Source organism: Leptonychotes weddellii, chromosome 8, assembly GCF_054177405.1.
Source record: "Leptonychotes weddellii isolate Sample4059 chromosome 8, ASM5417740v2, whole genome shotgun sequence".
Lineage (NCBI taxonomy): Eukaryota > Metazoa > Chordata > Mammalia > Carnivora > Phocidae > Leptonychotes > Leptonychotes weddellii.
Genome location: NC_138376.1, coordinates 46,742,157 through 46,764,064, shown reverse-complemented (window position 1 = coordinate 46,764,064; position 21,908 = coordinate 46,742,157). Strand labels below are relative to the sequence as shown.

The 21,908-nt window shown below is 35.2% G+C and overlaps 1 protein-coding gene across 1 annotated transcript in view; it reads left to right on the top strand.

Annotated features, from left to right (window-relative positions):
* Positions 1 to 21,908, top strand: part of LOC115942618 (protein eyes shut homolog) — a 515,538-nt gene that overhangs the window by 290,579 nt on the left and 203,051 nt on the right. The window contains exon 7 of the mRNA XM_081827581.1: positions 13,297 to 13,405. Within this exon, the coding sequence (XP_081683707.1) occupies positions 13,297 to 13,405 (109 nt within the window). The remainder of the gene's footprint in view (positions 1 to 13,296; positions 13,406 to 21,908) is intronic.

The following is a 21,908-nucleotide window of genomic DNA, read 5'->3' as shown; positions in this document are numbered from 1 at the left end:
CCCCCTCATAAATATATTTAATGCCACTGATTTTGCACTTAAAAGTAGTTAAAAGGGTAAACTTTATGTTATACATGTTTTGCCACAATTAAAAACAGACTTAAAAAAAAATCTCTTGTGGGCAGATGCTGGATACCTGACTGCTGAGAACATAATAGGCACAAAATACTATATGGTGTGCCCACCTTTTATATATTCCTTGAAAGTTTTTGATGAGGTATAAACAGTGCGAATAAATTTGAAAAATTACAAAATGGAAACGGGTACAACTTTAATGGTGGGTATTTTGGAAAATATCCAATAAAAATTACAAACATACAAACTTTCTTCTTTGGTGAATCTACTTGTAGGGCTTTGCCCTACAGGTAAACAAAGTTAGTAACAGAAAAAAAAATAGAAATAACCTAAATATCCATGGAGAAAGGAGTGGTTACATAAAGTACAACGAAATCCACACAATGAAATACTCTACCACCTTAAAAAGAAATGTGGAAACTCTTTCTGTAATGGTAGAACAGAAACTATCTCCAAGATGAATTAAGTAAGAACGCAATGCAAAGAATGTATATAGCATCTGTATGTCTGAGTATGTGCGTGTGTGTGGGCCTGTGCACATGCGTGCCTATGCATACAGATGCATAGAGGACCTCTGGATAAGTAAACAAGAAATTGGTAACACTGGTTCCTCCATGGACAGGACTTGGGTAGACCAGGGGTGTGGGAGGAGAAAGACCTTGGACTATATACCCTGGCATACCTTTTGAATCTTAAGTCACGTGAATACATTGCATATAAATAACAAAATGTTATAAAATAACCTTTTTGTAGTCCTTCATTGTAGAAAACAGTGCTTTATTGTACAAAAAAGGTGTTCCTTTGCCCCTTGTTTTTATAACACGACCAACCATTTATTTAGCTAGTGAACATTCACTCTGCTTTTACTTAAATCAGTTTCTCAAGATAGGCATTGTTGATAATTTGGGGCTGGATCCTTTGTTGTCAGGCGCTGGCCTGTGCATTATAAGATGTTTAGCAACATTGTTCACCTCTTCCTACTAAATGTCAGTGGCATCCTCCTCCACTGGTTGTGACAAAGATTTCTCCAGACATTGCCAAATGTTCCCTGGGAGTAAATGGGGCCAAAAAAACAAAAACAAAAATCCCAGTTGAGAAACACTGCCTTGAGATAATCTATGTATGATGTTGAACCCAGTGCCTAGTTTAAGAAAATCTTCAATAAAGGGTACCTAACACACACACACACAACAAATGGCTTTTTTTTTTTTTTTTTTTTTTTAAGATTTTATATGACAGAGAGAGAGCACAAGCAGGGGGAGCAGCAGCAGAGGGAGAGGGAGAAGTAGGCTGGCTCCCCGCTGAGCAAAGAGCCGGGTGTGGAGCTCAATCCCAGATCCCAGGACCCTGGGATCATGACCCGAGCCAAAGGCAGACTCTTAACCGACTGAGCCACCCAGGCGCCCCAAGAAATGGCTTTTATACAAACAGTGGCAGAACTGTTAATAAAGAAATACATTTGTGACACAATGAGCTCTCTTTCAGTGGAATATTCAAACACAGGTTGAAATTCATTCTTTACAAAGCCTTTAAAAAATGGTCTTCCTTTAAGTAGGAGAACGGACTATGCACCTCAAGTCTTTCCCACCACTAAGATTCCTGGGTTCTGGTGTGGTTTTCCCTGTTCCATGTTGGCGTTTACAGATATACGACTATTAACTGAATGTCAGAAAGTTTTCTTTATAAAATTTGTCAAGTTATTTTATTCTGCTGGTAAGAAGTGCACAGAACTGTGTTGTATTATGATGTTTTGCCAAAAGACCATGAAGAAAGAAAAGGGGATGGGTTATTTTTTTTTCTCCTAAGTGCTAGAAAGGAAAATAACTTGATCCTTATAACCCTCTACTTAAATAATCATTCAGAATGAAACAATCATTTGTGTGTTTTAATATTCCTATTACATCCAGTGCTTTTTTTTCTTTGAAAACATCACTTCAGGGGATTCTAGGCTCTGGCTGATGTATAGACAAATGAGAACCCTTTCTCAATTCAGAAAATGCTTTTGAGTAGAGAGAATACTTAAGATCCTTTAACACGAGGATGGTAAGGTTTCCTCATTTTTGGACACTTCTTTGTTCTTCCCTTTACATTTCACAATGTAATAGAGGTGCTTCTGTGATGACATAATGCTTGGATTCCCAGGAAAGTCTTTGAAGACAAGGACAAGTTTTCTCCATCCATCTATAACACAACCATTGAGAACTTTTTTGGCCTAAAGAAGTTAGGATTTCAAAATTTGTATTATTTTCCCAAGATTAGAACACTAGATTCTCAGCTGATTGAAGGTTAAAGTAAACCACCATGGAAATATTTACTACATTGGTTGTTGTCACAAAACATCTGCAATTGATAAAAACCTTTGAATATTAATGTTTCTTTTTATCATAAATAGCAAAAAATCCCTCAAAAGGTAATAAAAAACAAATCAAGGGAAATTTTTTAGATTTCAAAGTACCAATAGTAAAGGAATGGAAATTGCTGAATATTTTTTTACCATTTCTTTTCCAGTTACTACCATGACTGTGTTCAACCTTAGTGTTTAGTGAATTAATGAGCATAATCCCCTTTGCACTTTACAGAGGTCTGTTAGAATGTTTTTATTACTCTATTTGAATTATAATAAATGCAGGTACTAGATTTAGATGTTTGTAATAGATTTATGTTGATTATATCAGTGTTTCCTGTCAAATTAAACTACACTGTGAAAATGTTAAAAAAGGAGACACACTACTGCTTTCTGATCTTTTTCATAACCACTCCACAACTGAGATATATGTTAAACCCAAATCATTTAGATTATCTGTATATCTTAATAAGGTGTCCACTTGTAATTCATATATATACATTCTAATCTCATTTATGTCTGAATTCCACTTTAATCATTGAACACTGCTAATATTCAAATCCTTGCCTCTTATTTTTAAATATCTGCTTTGTATGTGCTTATTGCAGCTGTAACCAAATTGTCATAAACTTGGTGGCTTAAAACAATAAAAATATATTTTCTCATAGTTCTAGAGTACAGAACTATGAAGTCATGGTATCAGTAGAACCACCCTCCCTCCAGGGACTTGAGGGGAAATTTGTTCCTTGCCTCTTCCACCTCTGGGCCACTGCTGGCATTGCTTGGTTTTTCTTGATTTCACTCCAGTCTCTGCCTCCATCCTCACATCAAAATCCAGCTCTGTCATTTAGAGACTGTGTGACCTCAAATAGTAGTTAACCCCTCATGTACTCAATATCCTAATCTTTAAATGGAAAAAAAATGTTTCTGCTTAACTCATGGGGAAGATGATGTTCAATATTTTAAAGTACTTGGGGAGGGACAGGGTGCCTGGCTGGCTTAGTCGGTAGAGCGGGCAAATCCTGATCTTGGAGTCATAAATTCAAACCCCACACTGGGCATAGAGTTTACTTTAAAAAAAGAAAAAAGAAAAAAAGTAAAATACTTGGGGAAAAGAAAATGCTTGGTCCATAATAAATGCTACATAAATGTTTACTAAATAAAGCAAATTACTCCATTATACTCCATTATAAGAAGCCACTGCTAAAAATAACAACGTATACCCCATGAAGGTCTCTCTCACTTTGAAACGATGTGTGTCCTCATTGGTCAAGTGTGCTTAGAATAGACAGAAAATAAGACAAAGAAGCATGAAAGCACCACATGCTGGACTGGGGCTCAATAAAGAAAAGCCAAAAAGCTAAAGAGAAAAAAAAAAATATTCCCCTCTTTGTTTGTTTGTTTCCTGTAATCAACAAAACTAGGCACTCTTTGAATTGCCGACTTTATTTTTGCCTGATCAGCCTGGCAGTCGAAGGTCCCAGTTTGTATCTCCGAGTAAAATCTTCCCACATTACTTGCTAACTGGGTTTCAGTGAGCCTTGAACACGTAGCGCAAATCTGTCAGCTCTCATTAACACTAACCTACACCGCCAATACTGGTGTGCTGGCCCCCATTCCTCCGGCTTCAGTGAAAACTGACCTCTCAGAGAATGACAGTGTCTTTCCTCTCTACACTCTATGAAAACAACTTCTTTCTCTACCGCCACCTCCCCATCACCAACCAGCTTCTTACATAATAGGGATTCATTCATTCGTTTATTGAATGAACAGATCCATTTTAAGTTGTATTTAAGATAATTTTCCTGAACACTAATTTTGTTTATGCTTTATTTCCCTCACAAATGTTCCCTTTTTCTTCTATTCCTATTTTATCTTATATTAAAAATTACCTTAGACTGATTCCTATAATAGAATAATGAACAAATTTTAGTATGAACAAATGTACATGTTTTAAGATAAAATAAGACGTTAGGGTTTAAAAATAACTACCGTAAATCATTTTGGATCAAGATTAGATAAATAAAATTAACTCAGGTCATAGATTTAGAGCTTATTAAATTTCTTTGTCATTTTGGACTTATAAGCCTTACAGTAATTTAGTTTTCTATTTGTATCAAGCAATATAAAACTTTCAACCATTTCTAATTATCAGCAATTTTACTTGGCACATGAAATGATGTGGATTTTGGTCTAATTAGAGTATTTCACATATCATCTTCTGGAAAATTTCCAAGTTTAACATAATTATTTTTCTTATCAGAAACAGCTCCAGAAATATGTTGTCTCTATCGTAAGGGTGAAAAACTAAGCATTTTTTTCATCATCGTGGTCATTTATTCAATTAAACTTTTCTCAGTCTTTAAATTAGGAGTACTTTCATGGGAGCTATTAATAAAAAATTGACCCAAAATTAAGGAAGGACTGGTAATGCTTCTTTCAAGCATTAAGCCTAGATTACATATATTCATCGATTCCATCTATCTTTATATTGGTTGAATTTCTAAAATTTTACTTGTCTGGTTATCTCCAAATTGACAGTTTGCTTGGGGTAAGAACTGTACTTTTCTTCTCCGCATATCAGAAGTTTTAAAGATGGGGAAGCCATGTTTGGCAAGGGTATATGAGAAGGACAATTAGAAGGGGAAGTAGCATACATTAAAACCTTAGAAACCACAAAGAAAAAGAATTTGAATTGTATGTAAGAATGAGAAATAGATGTACTTACCCAGAGAAAATTGAATAAGCTGAGACAAGGGACACTTAGATGGTATGCTAGCTGACAAAGAAATATGAAACCAAAGAGGTATTGATCCGGAGGCACGGCTCACTGGATCACACTGCAGCCTTTTTACACTTAGAGTGATGAGAATATTTACAACTTTGGCTCAGAGAGTGCTTCTGAAATGTAAATCCTTTACATCTCTATTAATCTACTCTCTCTTTATATTTTAATAAAAGCTAGAATTATTAATTGGATTAAACATGATAAGTATAAATATTTTAACATTAAAATACTATTTTTTTAAATAAATTTCATTTAAAATACACAGCCAGGAGTATCAATCATATGCTACAAATAATAATAATCATGCAAAAACTACAGTATTCAGAAGACGGGAAAGCTATACGTTTATAGTTTACATAAGGCAATTTTATAAGAATCAGCCATCACTCACTGTTAACACTTCTAAAAAAAATGACAGGGACCCACAGGGCTTTCTCCTAAGGAAAAACTTGCCTTTGGCTTCACTCATAACCTAACAAAAGTGAATCTCTCCTCATGCCCATTTCATCAGATTTGCTTTGTGTTCAAATTTGGTAAAATAATCTATTATCAAATTGATTTTTTTCAAATGCTATATCAACTTGAGAAACTTTTAGTGTCTCAAAATATGTGTGTATGAGATATTAGGTGTTGAAGAGGAAAGGATCAGGAATCAATATTTTCAGCTCCTGAGTTTTGATTGTTTACTCAGTGGACTGGATACAAATACACCCCAAGATTGCTAAAAACAAATGAACGGAGCCAATAAGTATTAGACTTGAAGGATAAAACTAAATACTACCTGGTATTTGTGAACTGCATATGTGTGTAGGCTTTAGGGGTAATATTCTTGAAACCCCCATTTATCATCAGAGTAAATTGATCCAACCCGGAGCTGTGAACTAATAGAGTATGAATAAAGCAGATTTCCTACTGAAATTCTGAATTAAATGTCAACAGTGAAGCTAAGCTTTGCAACTTAATGCCCTTGTTCTAAGTGAATGCTTAAATTCCACTAAGAAATATTCAAGAAACTAGGTGGTGTGCTGGTGTTTTACAACCAAATCTTAGAGGGAAAAGGGTAGGATAGGGGGTTGATTGATTTGTAGCTTTTGCCAATTCCCAGGCATAAATACTCCCACCATGGCCAATTTCAAGTTACTAACACGAATTCACGGATGTGGAATTGAGAAGGAATGCACAAAACCAGCTCTTGTAAGTGAGTGCTAGCCTTCTCCAGCACACCACTGGCACTTCTTATCATCGCATTCAGAGAGGTTAAACAGATGTCAGGTCAAAAAACGCAACATTTCCAGGTTCAAATTACAATTTGTATAATTGTAATAGTCATTATGTGAATGTTTTTACAGGGAAAAGAAAACAAGGGAATTCTGGCTGCCTATACTTTTACAGATGCTACCAGGAGACCATGAAATCTGTAGAATATGCTGTGGGTCCCACTGCATATGAATTGGATAGTGTAGTAAGAAGTAAAATCACAGTTTTTGGAATATCTGTGATATCTCATGACAGCTGGTTGGATGTTCCCTTGACGACTGCTCTGGTTAATCAAGGGTGTAAATGAAATTCCTGCTTCAACGGTCTTCAGGCATCATTGCAGACTTTCTTTAATATCAGTGCTTCACAGGATAATGGCTTGGTTTTCACGGTAATTGATTATTAAGGATATTTGGGCTATCTGTCAGTCAGAGGAAAGGCTAAATAAAATAACCTAAAGCCAGCGACCATCTCATGACAGCCACCTATCAGAGGTCATGCAGCTTTCCTTGTTCAAGCTGTTTGTATGGCCAGCCTGGCCAACTCTTTGGTGCTCTAAATAAAAAGGGATGCTTCAAGATGCTTTTGGCGTGTTTACACTGCTTTAGTTTGGCAAAGGGCCTAACAGTGATTTTTGTGCCTGATCTTTTTTTTTACACTCTTTTAACATATAGATTATGCTGAGTCACACTGACAGCCTCAAACAGTATGGCTGTGTTCATAGGGCTGTATGAAACCCTCATACTCCTAAACAGCATCCTCTTAAATTTGCTCACATAGCCATGACAATCACATTAGATACATGAACTGGTAAGGAAAGCTGTCTGTCTCCGGACAGTTTCATCCATACAGCCTGATGTATAATCTTTTAAACATATTTTCCCATGTTTTCCTGTTGCAAACAGGGAGCTAAAACAATCGCACTATCAATTAGATCCTATCTGTGGGGACCAGATGCCTTTCAGTGCCTCCATCTCTGCCGTGTACCTTTCCTGCCATCTGCTGATAGGAGTCTCCCATCTCAGCTAGTCTTAGGCAGAGCTAACTGTCACAAACTCAACTAAAACCTTGGGCTGAATATGGAGATCATACCTCCTAACAATTGACTTTAACCTCTTTCAGTCCTAAGTCTAGCCTGAAAGATTCTTTTAAAGGAAGTTCCAAGCTAGAGCTCAACATAAATGGTTCACTTCAGAGCAATACTTACATTTGGTAAACATTAAGGCTGGTTATAATTGGTCAGAATAGTTATTAATTTGGAGATTCATTTCGCTACTATCTACATTACAAGTTATCCATATAGAGAACCTGTTTTTACATTCATTTTTTTTAAGATTTTATTTATTTATTTGACAGAGAGAGACACAGCGAGAGAGGGAACACAAGCAGGGGGAGTGGGAGAGGGAGAAGCAGGCTTCCCGCTGAGCAAGGAGCCCGATGGGACCCCGGGACCATGACCCAAGCCAAAGGTAGACACTTAACGACTGAGCCACCCAGGCGCCCCATTACATTCATTTTTAAAGTCTAATTTAGGTAAAGAAAGAAAGAAATATACTAGCAAAGTTAATCATGTCCAAAATTTAAAACAGACAAGCTAGATCATGCTGGTTAATAGACAAAACCTAGTGATAAGAGGAAAGAACATACTTTGCACCTGTGGAAGCATTCAGTATTGCCATCAATTTTGCAATATTCCCTAGAAGCAGTTGGTGCTGTTCAGTTGTGTTACTTTTATATCACAGCTTCAAAATTCCATAGCTACTGCAATTATGCATGAGCTATGTTTTGTGAGCCTTCAGCATAGCACTACAAGGGCCTTTTAAAGCATTTAATTGCATTATGGTGTAATGCCAGTGACTCATATAACTCCCAGATTTGACAAATCAAACATAGGTACCTTAGAGAAGAAAAAAATCCATACTTCCTATTTCTTTCTGGAAGGAAAACAAACCACTTGACTTATGTGCTTTTGAAATATGCCACTGAAAAAAAAATTGTGAGACAGATGCATTGAAATGCCTTTAGCACACACCCACACACACACATACGCACGCACGCACGCACACAACCCGAGATGGACAAAGCCAAAGAAATTAGTCCTTCCAAATTTAAAGCCTGCAAAGCCTGCAAAATTATAAAGGCACCTACAAATGGCTTGTTTATTTCTTCTTCATTTTGCCCCTCGCAGATTAAAGATAACTTTCTATTTACATGGCCCTTCAAAAGTAAGGACTTCAATTTGATCGTTATTGTTGTCTTTTCTTATTATTAAAAAAAAAGACTTCTAGTCAAGATGACTCTGTAACTTCACACTTTGACTCTCTTCCTTAGTGTCAAACACATAGCAATAAGATAGAAAATTTAAAAATACACAACTGAAAATATAAAGGCAAGTTTAAAAACAAGATAAACATCCCCCCACCCCCAGACAAGAAACAGACAAAAATGCAAAGCAGCAGAAGAGCTAATACTGCAGGCCTGCCAAGATCTAGGTCTAAAAACAGGGAAGCTCAGCTCCTATAAGGGAACTAAAACTACTCATTCAAGTATACATGTGATATCTATGTCTGTCTATCTATCCATCTATCTATCTGTCTATCTATCTATCTATCTATCTATCTATCTATCTATCTATCCATCCAACCATCTATCTGCATGGAGAGAAAAAGAGAGACTGTCACCTGGGATTCTGATTTTTAGCGAACTGCTAACCTAGTAAGAAAACAGAATGCAACCAAAACATCATGAGCAGAACTGTACCAAGCAATCTTTGACCAAAACATCATGAGCAAACTGTACCAAGCAAGCTCTGAATGAACCTAAGAATACCTTCAATATCACCATAGGGCAGAACTACCAAATACACATTATCCAAGATTTGGGTTTAGATGCTCAGAAGATCAGGTGGGGTTCTCATTAGGCAGGCAGACTTGGGTACAGCAGAAAAGGCACAACAAGAAGAATGGAATTGGGGAAAAAGAGAGAAAAATAAAAATACTTCTCACTGAAAATGAGCCTGCACTACACAATAGCAGAACACACGGCAACATTGAGAAAGGAACCAAGCAAATCAGCAAGTGGAATATGAATCACTCTAGATAAATCCTTCTTATGGAAAAGTCTGACAAAAAGTTTAAAATAAGTATTTCTGGCATGCTAGAAAGCATTAGTGAAGGAATAAATAATTTTAAGGGAGAAATTATAAAAGAAAAATAGGCGTAAATTAAACAAAAAATTATGAAAAAGATTCCAAATCTTGGGAATAAAAGATTATATTCACTGAAATTTAAAATTCAATAGACAGAATAAATGCGCCTGGAGACTGCTGAAGAAAAAATTGGTGCCTAGGAAGAATACAGGACAGAGAAATTAAGAAAGCATTTTAAAAGTGAAAGCCAAGGATGCCTGGGTGGCTCAGTCAGTTAAGTGTCTGCCTTCAGCTCAGGTCATGATCCCAGAGTCCTGGGATCGAGTCCCACAGCAGGCTCCTTGCTCAGTGGGGAGTCTGCTTCTCCCTCTCCCTCTGCCTCTCCCCCTGCTTGTGCTCACTCTTGTCTCTCTCTCTCTCAAATGAATAAATAAAATCTTTTTAAAAAATAAAAATTAAACATTAAAAAAAAAGAAATTTAGATAACAGTTTAATAGGCCTCCAAAAGATGTCTAATATAAGTTCTAGAACCAGAAATTTCAGAGGCTGTCAGAATGCAATACAGATGACCCTGGAATAACATGGGTTTCAACTATGTGGGTCCACTTATATGCAGATCTTTTTTGATAAGTACAGTAAAGTACTATAAATGTTATTTTCTTTCCTTATGATTTTCTCGATAACATTTTATTTTCTTAGTTTATTGTAAGAATATAGTATATAACACATATAACATAAAATATGTGTTAATTGACTGTTTATGTTATTGGTAAGACTTCTGACTTAGTCAAGTTTCAACTCCTGAGGGGGAGAGGGTATCTCTAACCCCTGTGTTGTTCAAGGGTCACCATAACTAGCAAGAGGATAGTCTACCTGGAAATAAAGCATGGAATCCAGGAAAACAGAAGTGTCAGTAAATTATTTTTACTTTCTTCTAAATAAAAATGGAATTTGTTTTTTATAAAACTGAATTTTTCTTTTACAAGGTGAAATTTAAAATTATTGTATGTTCCATGTCCAAAATATGGAAAATATAAATAAGCAAAAAAGGCAAATTAAAAGTCATCTTCATTCTCAGCATGCAGACATAGCCACTGTTAATATTAGTGAAAGTAGATCTGGTATTATCTCTATGCATATTTTTTATAAAAATGCTATATCACTCAAATTGTCTTTATCTCTTTTTGTATTCTATACAAATATCTTTCCGTACCATCAGTTAATATTCTGCAACTCCTGTTTAAGAGCTAGGTAGCATTCAATCACATAAAAGTACTTGATTGAACAATCCACTCTCCATTGTTTACATTTTTACAACCTTTCCCTTGGTTTTGGATACCCTGAACTTCCAGTTTGAGCAGGATCTTCTAAAAATTTAAAAATAGTCTTTTCCAAATCAGAAGTTTCTGCCAAATAGCATATCTAAAGACTATAAATATAAATAACAAGAATGTTAAGGACACTGGGGGAAAAATGTCTATTTTGTCAGATTTTAGTTTTTAAAATAATGCAACCCAAGTATTTGATTTTGAATCCCATTACAAGCAATATTAGTAGAAGTAGATGAACACTTCAATTTGACTGTGTAATTTATTTTCATAAAAATCTCTTTAGAGATCCCTGTCCAGTCAGCAAATAATTGCTTTAACTTTGGATTTTAATATTAGCACTGAATGATTTATGTACATTAAATAATGTAATTCTCACTAACCATTTATGAGCCAAGAATGATTATCTCCCTTCTGTGGATAATCACACTTTAGGGAAGAAAGGTTAAGTGGTTTGCCTGAGATCACTCAGCCAGTCAATGGATTATCTCAAAATATGATCCTTAAGTCTTTAAATCATTAGACTTGGCTGGCCTCGGCAATACTTGAGAGGCATAAGGGATATGTACTTAGATTTTTCCTCGAATGATTTATGTAGCATAATGTCTAATTTGTTTATAGAGCATTTTTTCATTTCTTATCGCACAATTTGATCTATAAGCAAATATGAGACATTATAAAAATGAACATGATAAGAATCTACATGTAGAAAAATCTCTGGTAGAATTAGAGTATCAATTTCCAAAATAGTTCATAGATCTAGCAGACAATAGAATCAGCCATTTGGTGGGAGGGTCTGGGGAAGAAATGAAGGCGGTAACAGGAAGCAGATAGAGTGGCATCCTTCTATAAGATTGCAGTTCATGGTTAGATTTTAACAAGCACTGAATGAAACAAATAAAAAGAGATCTTACTATTTCTTAATAAGAACACGTGCATTCCCTGAGAAATATTTCCTCCATCTCCAGTATAAAGCATCTGTACATGTCTCCCTGCCCATATCAACTATAATGACAAATGTGCTTCATATATCCCTATAATATATAATTCACACAAATGGGATGCTCTAAAGGTCATTCCTAGAACTGAAGAATTTTCAACAGTGATCTGATCAAAATTAGAAGTGACCTTGGTAAACTAGATCAGAAGCCAAAAAAAGTAGCGGAATGCTGTATTAAAAGGACCATATCAGGGTGCCTGGGTGGCTCAAAAAGGACCATATCAGATTTGTATTTCTAGGTAAGGGGGAAGAGGAACTGATAAATGATTTAACCAATGATAACCAGTTTTTAATAAAACTGACTTTTTCTTTTAAAAGTAGAATTACCAACTGATCCTGGTTTGCTAGGCACTTATCTGGTTTTAGCCCTGAAAAGTCCTGCATCTTGGAAAAGCTCTCAGTCATGCCCAAACTGGGGCAGTTGGTCAATATTAAAAATAAAAATTTGGTGTGTTCATTGTCTAAAATGTAGCAAATACAAATAAGCGAAACTGAGCATGAAAATCATTCATACTTACAGTGTGCACAGAGAGCCACTTTTAATATTAGTAAATGTGCTTCTAATATCTCTATGGAATAGATTTCATAACAATACAGGTTACTGTTATTACATATGGCAAATGACAGGGTAATATCATTTGAATTGTCTTTTAAAATTCTATTTAACTTTATGCCAAGCACTTTAGTATGTATACCTTTTCATCTGATTGCATTACTCTATAAACTGTGATAAATTTTCAATTTTGTATTGGTCATTTCCGCTATTCATTCTACAAATTCCCTTAACCTTATACTTTTCTTTATCTCTGAGACACAGTACCAGCTAGTACATTAGCGGCATGCTTTCTGAGTTCTGATAACTATATCACAGTGTAATCTCACTGCTCAGGGGTATGCAGCCTTTCATTTCTTATTCCATTTCTATTTCCCCTGTAGGCCAGGGAGGGGAAATTTCTACCTAGGCAGTTTAGCATCATTTAACATTGCTGTTACTTGTCCAACAGTCTCCTACATGAGTGAGACCGTATGTCAACCACAGTTAGCACTAAAAATTTATTATTACCTACTTATACAGAAAAGCTCTTTTTGTTTTGTGGGGGTTTAACTTTCTGAAAGCATTTCAAGTCCTGATTTAGAGACAGAAAGAGAGAAGGAAAATAAAATTTCAGTATTAGAAAAGAAATCTATCTTTTATCTATCCTAAAATGTCCGCCCTTGGTTGGGGCCATATTTCAGGACTATTATGATCCAGAAAGTACCTCTTGTCATTGAAGAAGTACTTACCAACCATGTGCGAAGTTACCCTGTTCTTGCCAGTAGCACATAGAATAATGGCCTCTTCTGTTTTATTTCTAGCTACACAATCCCTGTTGGCAGCCCTCCTGTTGCTTGCATGATTGAAATGATTGCAAATGGAAAACCTCCAATACAGAAGAAAGACACAGAGATACCCCATGTCTCTCAGGTAGTTATGCAAATATTCAGTTCCAAACATTACTAAGTGTGCCCTCAATATCTGAAATAAGTATTTCTTTTTAAGTTACTAAACACTAAGCATATTTCTTTATTGAACAGATTCCTTGTAAGAGCTCTCAACAAAACACCAGAATAGTCATCTCTGATACTTTAGGTACAATTAAATATATTTAATACTGCCTGTTGCTATAAAAGTTGTATTAAATTTATCAAGAAATTGATTTTCCTCTCACACTTTGCATATAATATATTATGCTTGATTAAGAAAAACAGCACAGGAATGGGGAAAAATTAGCAAGTTACAAAACAGTGCTTAAAACTTCCATTTTTATAGTATATGGTAGTGCTTATTATATGCTATTAAAAAGTCCCTTCTCAGGGAATTTTTCTTAGAAACATTGAATGAAGAAAATTGAAAGAAGAGAGGATGTTTGTCCCTCCAGAGACCAGGCAATTTGCTGAATTCTTTTAATTTTAATGATGTGGTTGGTTACATGCTTCTTAGTATGGCTTTATAGAAATACATTTAAGATAAAGAATTCCTGGTTCATTTGATCATCATGGAGAGTTAATCTATATAATTAGAGCTCCAAAGTGCTAATTTTGGTGCACATTAGAGCTGGCAGTGTGTAGGGCCCTAATGAATTGGAAATTTCATTTTATTTCCATTTTTTCTATGTAGTTTTTTTCTCTTACTGAGTGTATACCGGCATCCTAAAGAAGCATATAAGAATAGCTAACATTTGCATAAGCACCTTACATTTTCCAAATTATGGCCATGTATTTTATCTCATCTGATCTTCACAAGAGCCTTCTAAATTAAGAATGAATATCTTTTTTACAAGGTCGTATCTGATAAAACTGAGTATCAAATGTCCAAAATTTCATAGTGATAATGAAAGAGACTTGATCCCTGGTTTTCTGATTCCCAACGTGGTTTGTTGTTTTTGTTCCTTTTAAACACTTTACTGTACTTCATTTTCTGCTCCAGCAGATTGCAAACTGTCAAGTGAATTATTAAGGTAGGAATAAAACTGGTTTTCGTTTTGAAGAAAAAACAAAACAAAAACAAAAACAGACTCTTAAATACAAAGAACGAACTGGATGTTGCCAGAGGGGAGGCTGGTGAGGGGATGAGTAAAACAGGTGAAGGGGATTAAGAGTACACTTATTGTGATGAACACTGAGTAGTGTATAGGATTGTTGAATCATTACATTGTAAACCCAAATCTAATATAACACTGTATATTAACTATACATCAGTTAAAAAAAAAGTCATGCTAGAGTCCAAGATGGCCAAATACTTAGATTCAAGACACAGACTATTCAAATGGTGGAAAATCTATGAAACACTTACAGTTTTGTGAAAAATCTAATGTAAAGCAGTCAGTGTGATTTTATCTCTATTTACTCCCTATAGTCATCCATTTTTTTATATTGAAAGCTCCATACTTTATAATTAATGACACGCAATATGCTACAAACAAAAGAGCACAGGGGAAAAAAAAGAGAGGCAACCAAGAAACAAACTCTTCACTGTAGAGAACAAACTGAGGGTGACCAGAGGGGAGGTAGGGTGAGGGGATGGGTAAAATCATGATGGGGATGAAGGAGTGCACCTGTAATGAACACCAGGTGTGGTATGAAGTGTTGAATCACTAAATTGTACACTAGTATTACACTGTATGTTAACTAACTAGAATTTAAATAAAAACTTTTTAAAAATACACATATAAAAAAAAATCCTGTTTTCAGTTCTTTACTCATTAGTGGAATTGCTGGATCATATAATACTTACATTTTTAATTTTTTGAGGAACCTTCATACTGTTGTACATAGCTACCACACAATTTTACATTCCCACCAACACTGCACAAAGGTTTCAGTTTCTTCACATCTTTGGCAACATTTGATATGTGCTGTTGTTTTTTTTTATAATGGCTACCCTAACAAATGTGAGGTGGTATTTCATTATGACTCTGATTTGCATTTCCCTGGTGAGTAGTGATGTTAAACATCTTTATTATATATCTTTTGGTTATTTATATGTCTTTGGAGAAATGTCTGTTCAAGTCCTTTGCCAATTTTTTAATCAGCTTATTTGTTTTTGCTGTTGAGGCATAGGAGTTCCTTATATATTTTTGATATTAACCCCGTATCAGATATTGGTTTGCAAATATTTTCTCCCATTCTGTAGACTGCCTTTTCATTTCATTGATCGTTTCCTTTGCTGTGAGGAAGCTTTTTCATTTGACGTAGCGCCCCTTGTCTTTTTTTGCTTTTGTTGCCTGTGGTTTTGGTGCTGTATCCAAGAAATTATTGCCAAAACTAAAGTTATGAAGCCTTTCCTCTATGTTTTGTTCTTCAAGTTGTATAGTTTCAAGTCTGAAGTGTAAGTCTTTAATCAATTTTGAGTTGATTTTTGTGTATAGTGTAATGGTCCAACTTCATTCTTTTGCATGTGGATAATCCAGTTTTCCCAAAACCATTGGTTGAAGAGACAATGCTTTCCTCATTATGTAGTTGTGGCACCTTGTCATGAATCATTTGATCATACATGCACAAGTATATTTCTGGGTTCTCTGTTCTGTTTGTATATATGTCTGTCTATATGCCAAAGCCATGCTGTTTTGATTACTGTGGCTTTGTAATGTGCTTTCAAGTCAGGAAGTGTCATGCGTCCAGGGTGTTTTCCTTTCTCAATATTGCTTTGGCTATTTGGGGCCATTTGTGGTTCCATATGAATTTAAGGATGATTTTTTTCTAATCAAAAAATACCATTGGAAGTTTGATAGGGATTGCTTTAAATCTGTAGATCACTTACGTAGTATGAACTTTTAACAATATTAAGTCTTCTAATCCATGAACACAGGAAATTTTTCCACTTTTTTGTGTCTTCTTTAATTTCTTTCAGCAATGTTTTATAGTTTTCAGTGTACAAGTCATTCATCTGCTCGGTTAAGTTTATTCCTAAGAATTTTATTCTTTCTGATGCTAAGTGAATGGGATTGTTTTCTTAATTTCTTTCCAGATTGTTCATTGTAAGTATATAGAAGCACACTGATTTTTTTATGTTGATTTTGTATCCTGCAACTTTGCTAAATTCATTTATTAGTTTTAATTTTTTGTGGACTCTTCAGGATTTTCTATATATAAGATCATGTCATCTACAGAGATTTCTTCCTTTTATTTCTTTTTCCTGCCTAATTGTTCTGCCAGGACTTCCAGTACTATGATGAATAGGAGTAATAAGAATGGGCACTCTTGTTTTCTTCCTGATCTTAGAGAAAAAGCTTTTAGGTTTTCACCATTGAGTATGGTATTAGCTATGGACTTATCATATATGGCCTTTATTATGTAAAGTAATTTCCTTATATTCCTAGTTTGTTAAGTCTTTTTATAATGAAATAATGTTGAATTTTGTCAAATACTTTTTCTGCATCTGTTGATTGTGTGATCCTTATCCTTTGTTTTGTTAATGCGGTGCATCACATTGATTTATTTTTTATGTTGAACCATCCTTGCATCACAGGAATAAATCCCACTTGGTCATGGTATATAATTCTCATAATTAAATGTGCTGTTAAGCTTGGTTTGCCAGTATTTTATTGAAAATTTGCATCTTTATTCATCAGGTATATGAGCTTGCAGATTTTTTTTCTTTTAATGTATTTTCCTGTCTTTAGTATCAGGAAGATGCTGGCCTCAGAGAATGAGCTTGGAGTATTCACTCCTCTTCAGTTTTTTGGAAGATTTTGAGAAGGGTTGATATTAATTCTTTTTTAAATATTTTGTAGAATTCTCCTGTGAAGCCATCTGTTACTTGGCTTTTGTTTGTTGGGAGGTTTTTGATTACAGATGCATTCTCTTATTATTCATCTGTTCAGATTTTTTATTTACTCATGATTCCCTCTTGGTAAGTTGTTTGTTTCTGGGAATTTATCCATTTCTTCAGGGTTATCCAGTTTGTTGGTGTGTAATTATTCATCGTTATCTCATAATCCTTTTTATTTCTGTGGCGTCAGTTGTAATGTCATCTTTCATTTCTGATTTTATTTGAATCTTCTCTCTTTTTTTTAGTTAGTGTAGCTAAAGGTTAGTAATTTTGTTGATCTTTTCAGAAAACCAACTCTTAGTTTTACTGATTTTTTCCTAATGTTTTTCTGTTCCCTATTTTATTTCCATTCTAGTTTTTATATAATTTTAGTCTTGCTGCTAACTTTGGACTTAGTTGGTTCTTCTTTGTCTAGTTCCATGAGGTATAAAGTTACACTGTTGCTTTGAGATCTTTCTACTTTTTTAGTAAAAGTTTTTCGAGCTATGAACTTCCTTGTTAGTACTGCTTTTGCTACATCCTATAAATTATGGTATATTATGTTCCATAGTCTCAAGACTTTTTCTAAATTTTTTAATTTCTTTTTTGAACCATTTCTTCTTTGAAACGAAGAGTACATTATTTAATTTGCACATACAGTTGCAACATGGGGACTCGGGGTGCCAGCCCCTGACGCAGTTGAAATCCATTCATAATTTTGACTCCTCCAGAATTTAACTATTAGCCTATTGTCAACCAGAAGCCTAACTGATAAGGTAAACAGTTGACTAATGCATATTTGTATGTTATATGTATTTATATACTGTATTTTTATAACAACATAAGTTAAAGAAAATACTATTAAGAAAATCATAAGGAAGACAAACGTATTTACAGTACTATACATATATTTATCGAAAAAAATTTGCATAGAAGTAGACCTATTCAGTTCAAACCCATGTTGTTCTAGAGTCAGCTGTATTTCTGAATTTTCCATTCCATTGTGTTTGGAAAAGATAATTGGTATGATTTCAATCTCCTTAAATTTGTTAAGATTTTTTATTTGTGATCTAACTATAATCTATCCTGGAGAATATTCCATATTTACTTGAGAAGAATGTGTATTCTGCTGCTGTTGGATGGAATGTTCTGTATATGTCTGTTAGGTCCATTTGTGCTACCATGTGGTTCAAGTCCTCTGTTTCCTTATTATCTTCCAGTTGGATGCTCTAGCCATTATTGAGACTGGGATATTAAAATCTCATAGTATTATTGCACTGCTGTCTATTTCTCTCTTTGGTTTTGTCAGTGTTTGTTTCCTATATTTGAGTATTCTGACATTGGGTGCATATATATTTATAATTGTTATATCTTCCTGGCCAGTTGACCCTGTTAATCATTATATAATGTCATTCTTTGTCTCTTATGACTGTAGTTGACTTGTCTGTTTGTCTGAATAACGATAGCCATTCCTGCTCTTATTTGGTTACCATTTGCATGGAATATCTCTTTCCATTCTTTCACTTTCAGCCTATATGTGTTGTTAAACCAAAAGTGAGTTTCTTATATTTTGAATATAGTTGGATCTTGGTTTTTTTTTTGTCTTTTTTCTCCACTCAGTCACTTTATGTTTTTTGATTGAGAGTTTACTCCATTTACATTTTAAGTAATTATTGATAAGTAAGGAGTTGCTATTTCCATTTCATTGTTTTCTATCTTATAGCTTTTTTGTCCCTCTTTTTCTCCCTTGCTCTTTTCCTTTGTGTTTCACTGATTTTTGTATACGCATGTGTGTATGAGACATACTTTGATGCCTGTCTCATTTTCTTTTTTCAGACATTCGTAGTCTTTTGCTCCCTCTGGTGTCTGTCTACAGTTCTGCAGGTTCTCTGGAGCTGCCACAAGCCACCCAGTTCCCTTTTGTTCTCAGCAGCCCCAGAGTTTCTAGGGTATATGGGTCATGTCAGAGTTCCAAGTCAGGCAAAATAGAAACCGGTCCCTCAAGAAGCCCATAGAAAAACCAGAATGTTGGAAGCATGCTCTACTCTTCTCCACTCTACCCCCTTGCTCTGGTCCCAGTAAGAGGCCACCAAACCATATCAGCCTCAGTCTGCTGCATCAGTGGTCCTCTGGAGCAGCAACACACCATCCAGCCCTCTTTTGTTTTTAGCGATGGCCAGGCATCTACAGTATGGCAGGTCCTGTCAGTGTTCCAAGACAGGGGAAACAAACTTATTCTAAGTCAACGCCCTGAAAAACCATTATTTTGGATGCACAGTTCAACTCTTTCCATTGCCATTGAGAAGGCAGAAGTTAAGGGGGTTTTTGCCCACTCTTCCCACTGAGCTACAGGGCATGTCTGTGGTGAGTGAATGCATACTAGTCCAAACCTTTGCCTTTGTTCTCAGCAGCCCCCAACCTGGCACACTTTTCCTGTCAGCACTTAGATTCAGGCAAGACAGAAACTAGTCCTTTGGACAGGCCCTGAAAAGTCTGCACATAGTATATATGTTTTCAGTCTTCTATTTCCCTCCCCAGAGAGAAACTGGGAGCTGGAAGTTTTCTTCCAATTATGCCTCACTGAGTCTGGGGGAAAGCTTTGGCCGGTGAGTGTCACAGATTTTCCTCTCATCTTCAGGGCAGCTGTACCCTACTTACCTAGGGTACAAATGCTTCTTAACTCAGTCTACTTATTTCTCACAAAGGGATTTTGTCTGTGTATTGTTGTTGAATTAGTGTCTCCCTAAGGGAAGAAATATCTGGAGCTTTTTATTCGGCCATCTTGCTGATCTGTATACTGTATTTTCTAAATATTTCATTTCTTTGTGATTTTATTCCCCAGATTACATTAAATTTCCTTATAGACAAGAATAATCCCATATCCTTTTTTTTTTTGTTTTTGGTATTTCCACTTTCCTATATCACTGTGCTCACAGGGTAGCAACTCAGTTCATTGATTGCTTCACTAAAGTTCAGTTTCTTCTTTGACAAAGTGAGGAGGTACTATTTTGAAAACATTCCCTAAGGTAGAAAGCCTTAAGAATCAGAGATTTAACTGTAAAGTATGGGACCAATGAGGATTTCATTGCTATTTATCAAATTTTTTAAAAAACCCTCTTTGTTTAAGCTACTTGATATTAATCTCATAAGAAATTCAAGAACTTCCATTTAAGCACTACTTGCTACCCAGTGCTATATATACTAAATATAGAAAGCTATATTAGAATTAAAGCCATGTTAATATTCCTTTTTGGGTGGTATCCAGTGACGACCTCCCATATGCTGAATCTAGCAAAACAGCAAGGTTCTATGGCAGCATAAAGTAGAAGAAACCTAGAAGATAAATAGGATACTGTAAGAAAAAAAAAAAACAGGATTAAGTTTCATGAATCAGGTAATTTGTAACAAACTTATATTAAACCTCCTATTTGTAAGACACTACTATGGACTCTGAGAGAATCCCAAGATGACCATGTTGGAGGCCCTACCCTAAAAGGGATAAAAATATAGAAGAGACTGTATGATCACAGATTATTATGCTATTGGAGGGGAAGAAAGAGAGAGAGAGAAATCTTCTAACTGCAAAGAGATGAAGGGTAGAGATAAATCGTGGTTCTGCCTTTTGAACTCCTTTCATTTAATGCCTCTAAATTTTTAGAAATTTAAGACAAATCATATGTAAGAAGTTATTTAAATAAATCCTTCTTCTCAAACACTTTACTCAACATCTCTTATTCATCCCTATTCCAAGACTTGATGTTTTCTGATTTTGAATTTGCATACAATTCAGAAAATATTAAAAACAAAAATTTGGTAACAACACACAAAAGAAAGCTCATTTCAATTATAAGTCATCATATTCTTGGGTAAAGACAAGTACACTCCAATAGTTATCTTAAGTAAAAACTACATTAGAGTTACCTTCCTGTTAACATAAACGTTGTTTAATTTCAGACAGATTTGAGGCTATAAAACAAAACTAAACATTGAATCAAGATATCATTACAGAAATGTATGTAGGATCCAGTGTCCAAATTTAAATTAAAACAGAATAAAGAAGAGATATAGCAACTTCTTATCTGTCTCCACTTCTGGTTTTTAGAAGTTGTTCCCTTTTGCCTGTCTTCTTATTTTATTCCCACATAGTATAAAAGAGCAACTGTATTCTTCCTTTAAAGAGAAAACTCTGAGAGGAAGGGGAATGCTCATTTCACCTTGTCATTTGTGGAGTCCTTTTCCCTCAGTCACCATTCATATTTTTCATTATCTTGATGACTCCTCCTTGATTATCCATGTCTGTTCTCTGTGGTTTTATCTTATAAGATCATATCTTGATGTCAGACTCTATTCTCCATAGTCTGATTCTCAAGAAATTATGAGAAAAGACTTATGTTAAAGACCTGTCTCCTTAGGAATGATTATACACACAAAAGGCAGCTCTTGGATAATTAAGAGTCTAGGGATAGAGGAAGTCAACCATTTTAATGGTTATCTATGTGCAGGCAACGGCAGCAGCTGTTTTAGACATTTCAGGACTCCCAGCTAAGCTTGAGCCTCAGATCAGAAGAAATACAAGAGCCATCTACTTTCGTTGTTTGGGTGTTTTTTAATGGTCTAATAAATCATAGATAGCTCTATAGACTTTCCCTCAGATCTGCCTACTGCTGACAGAAGAGGA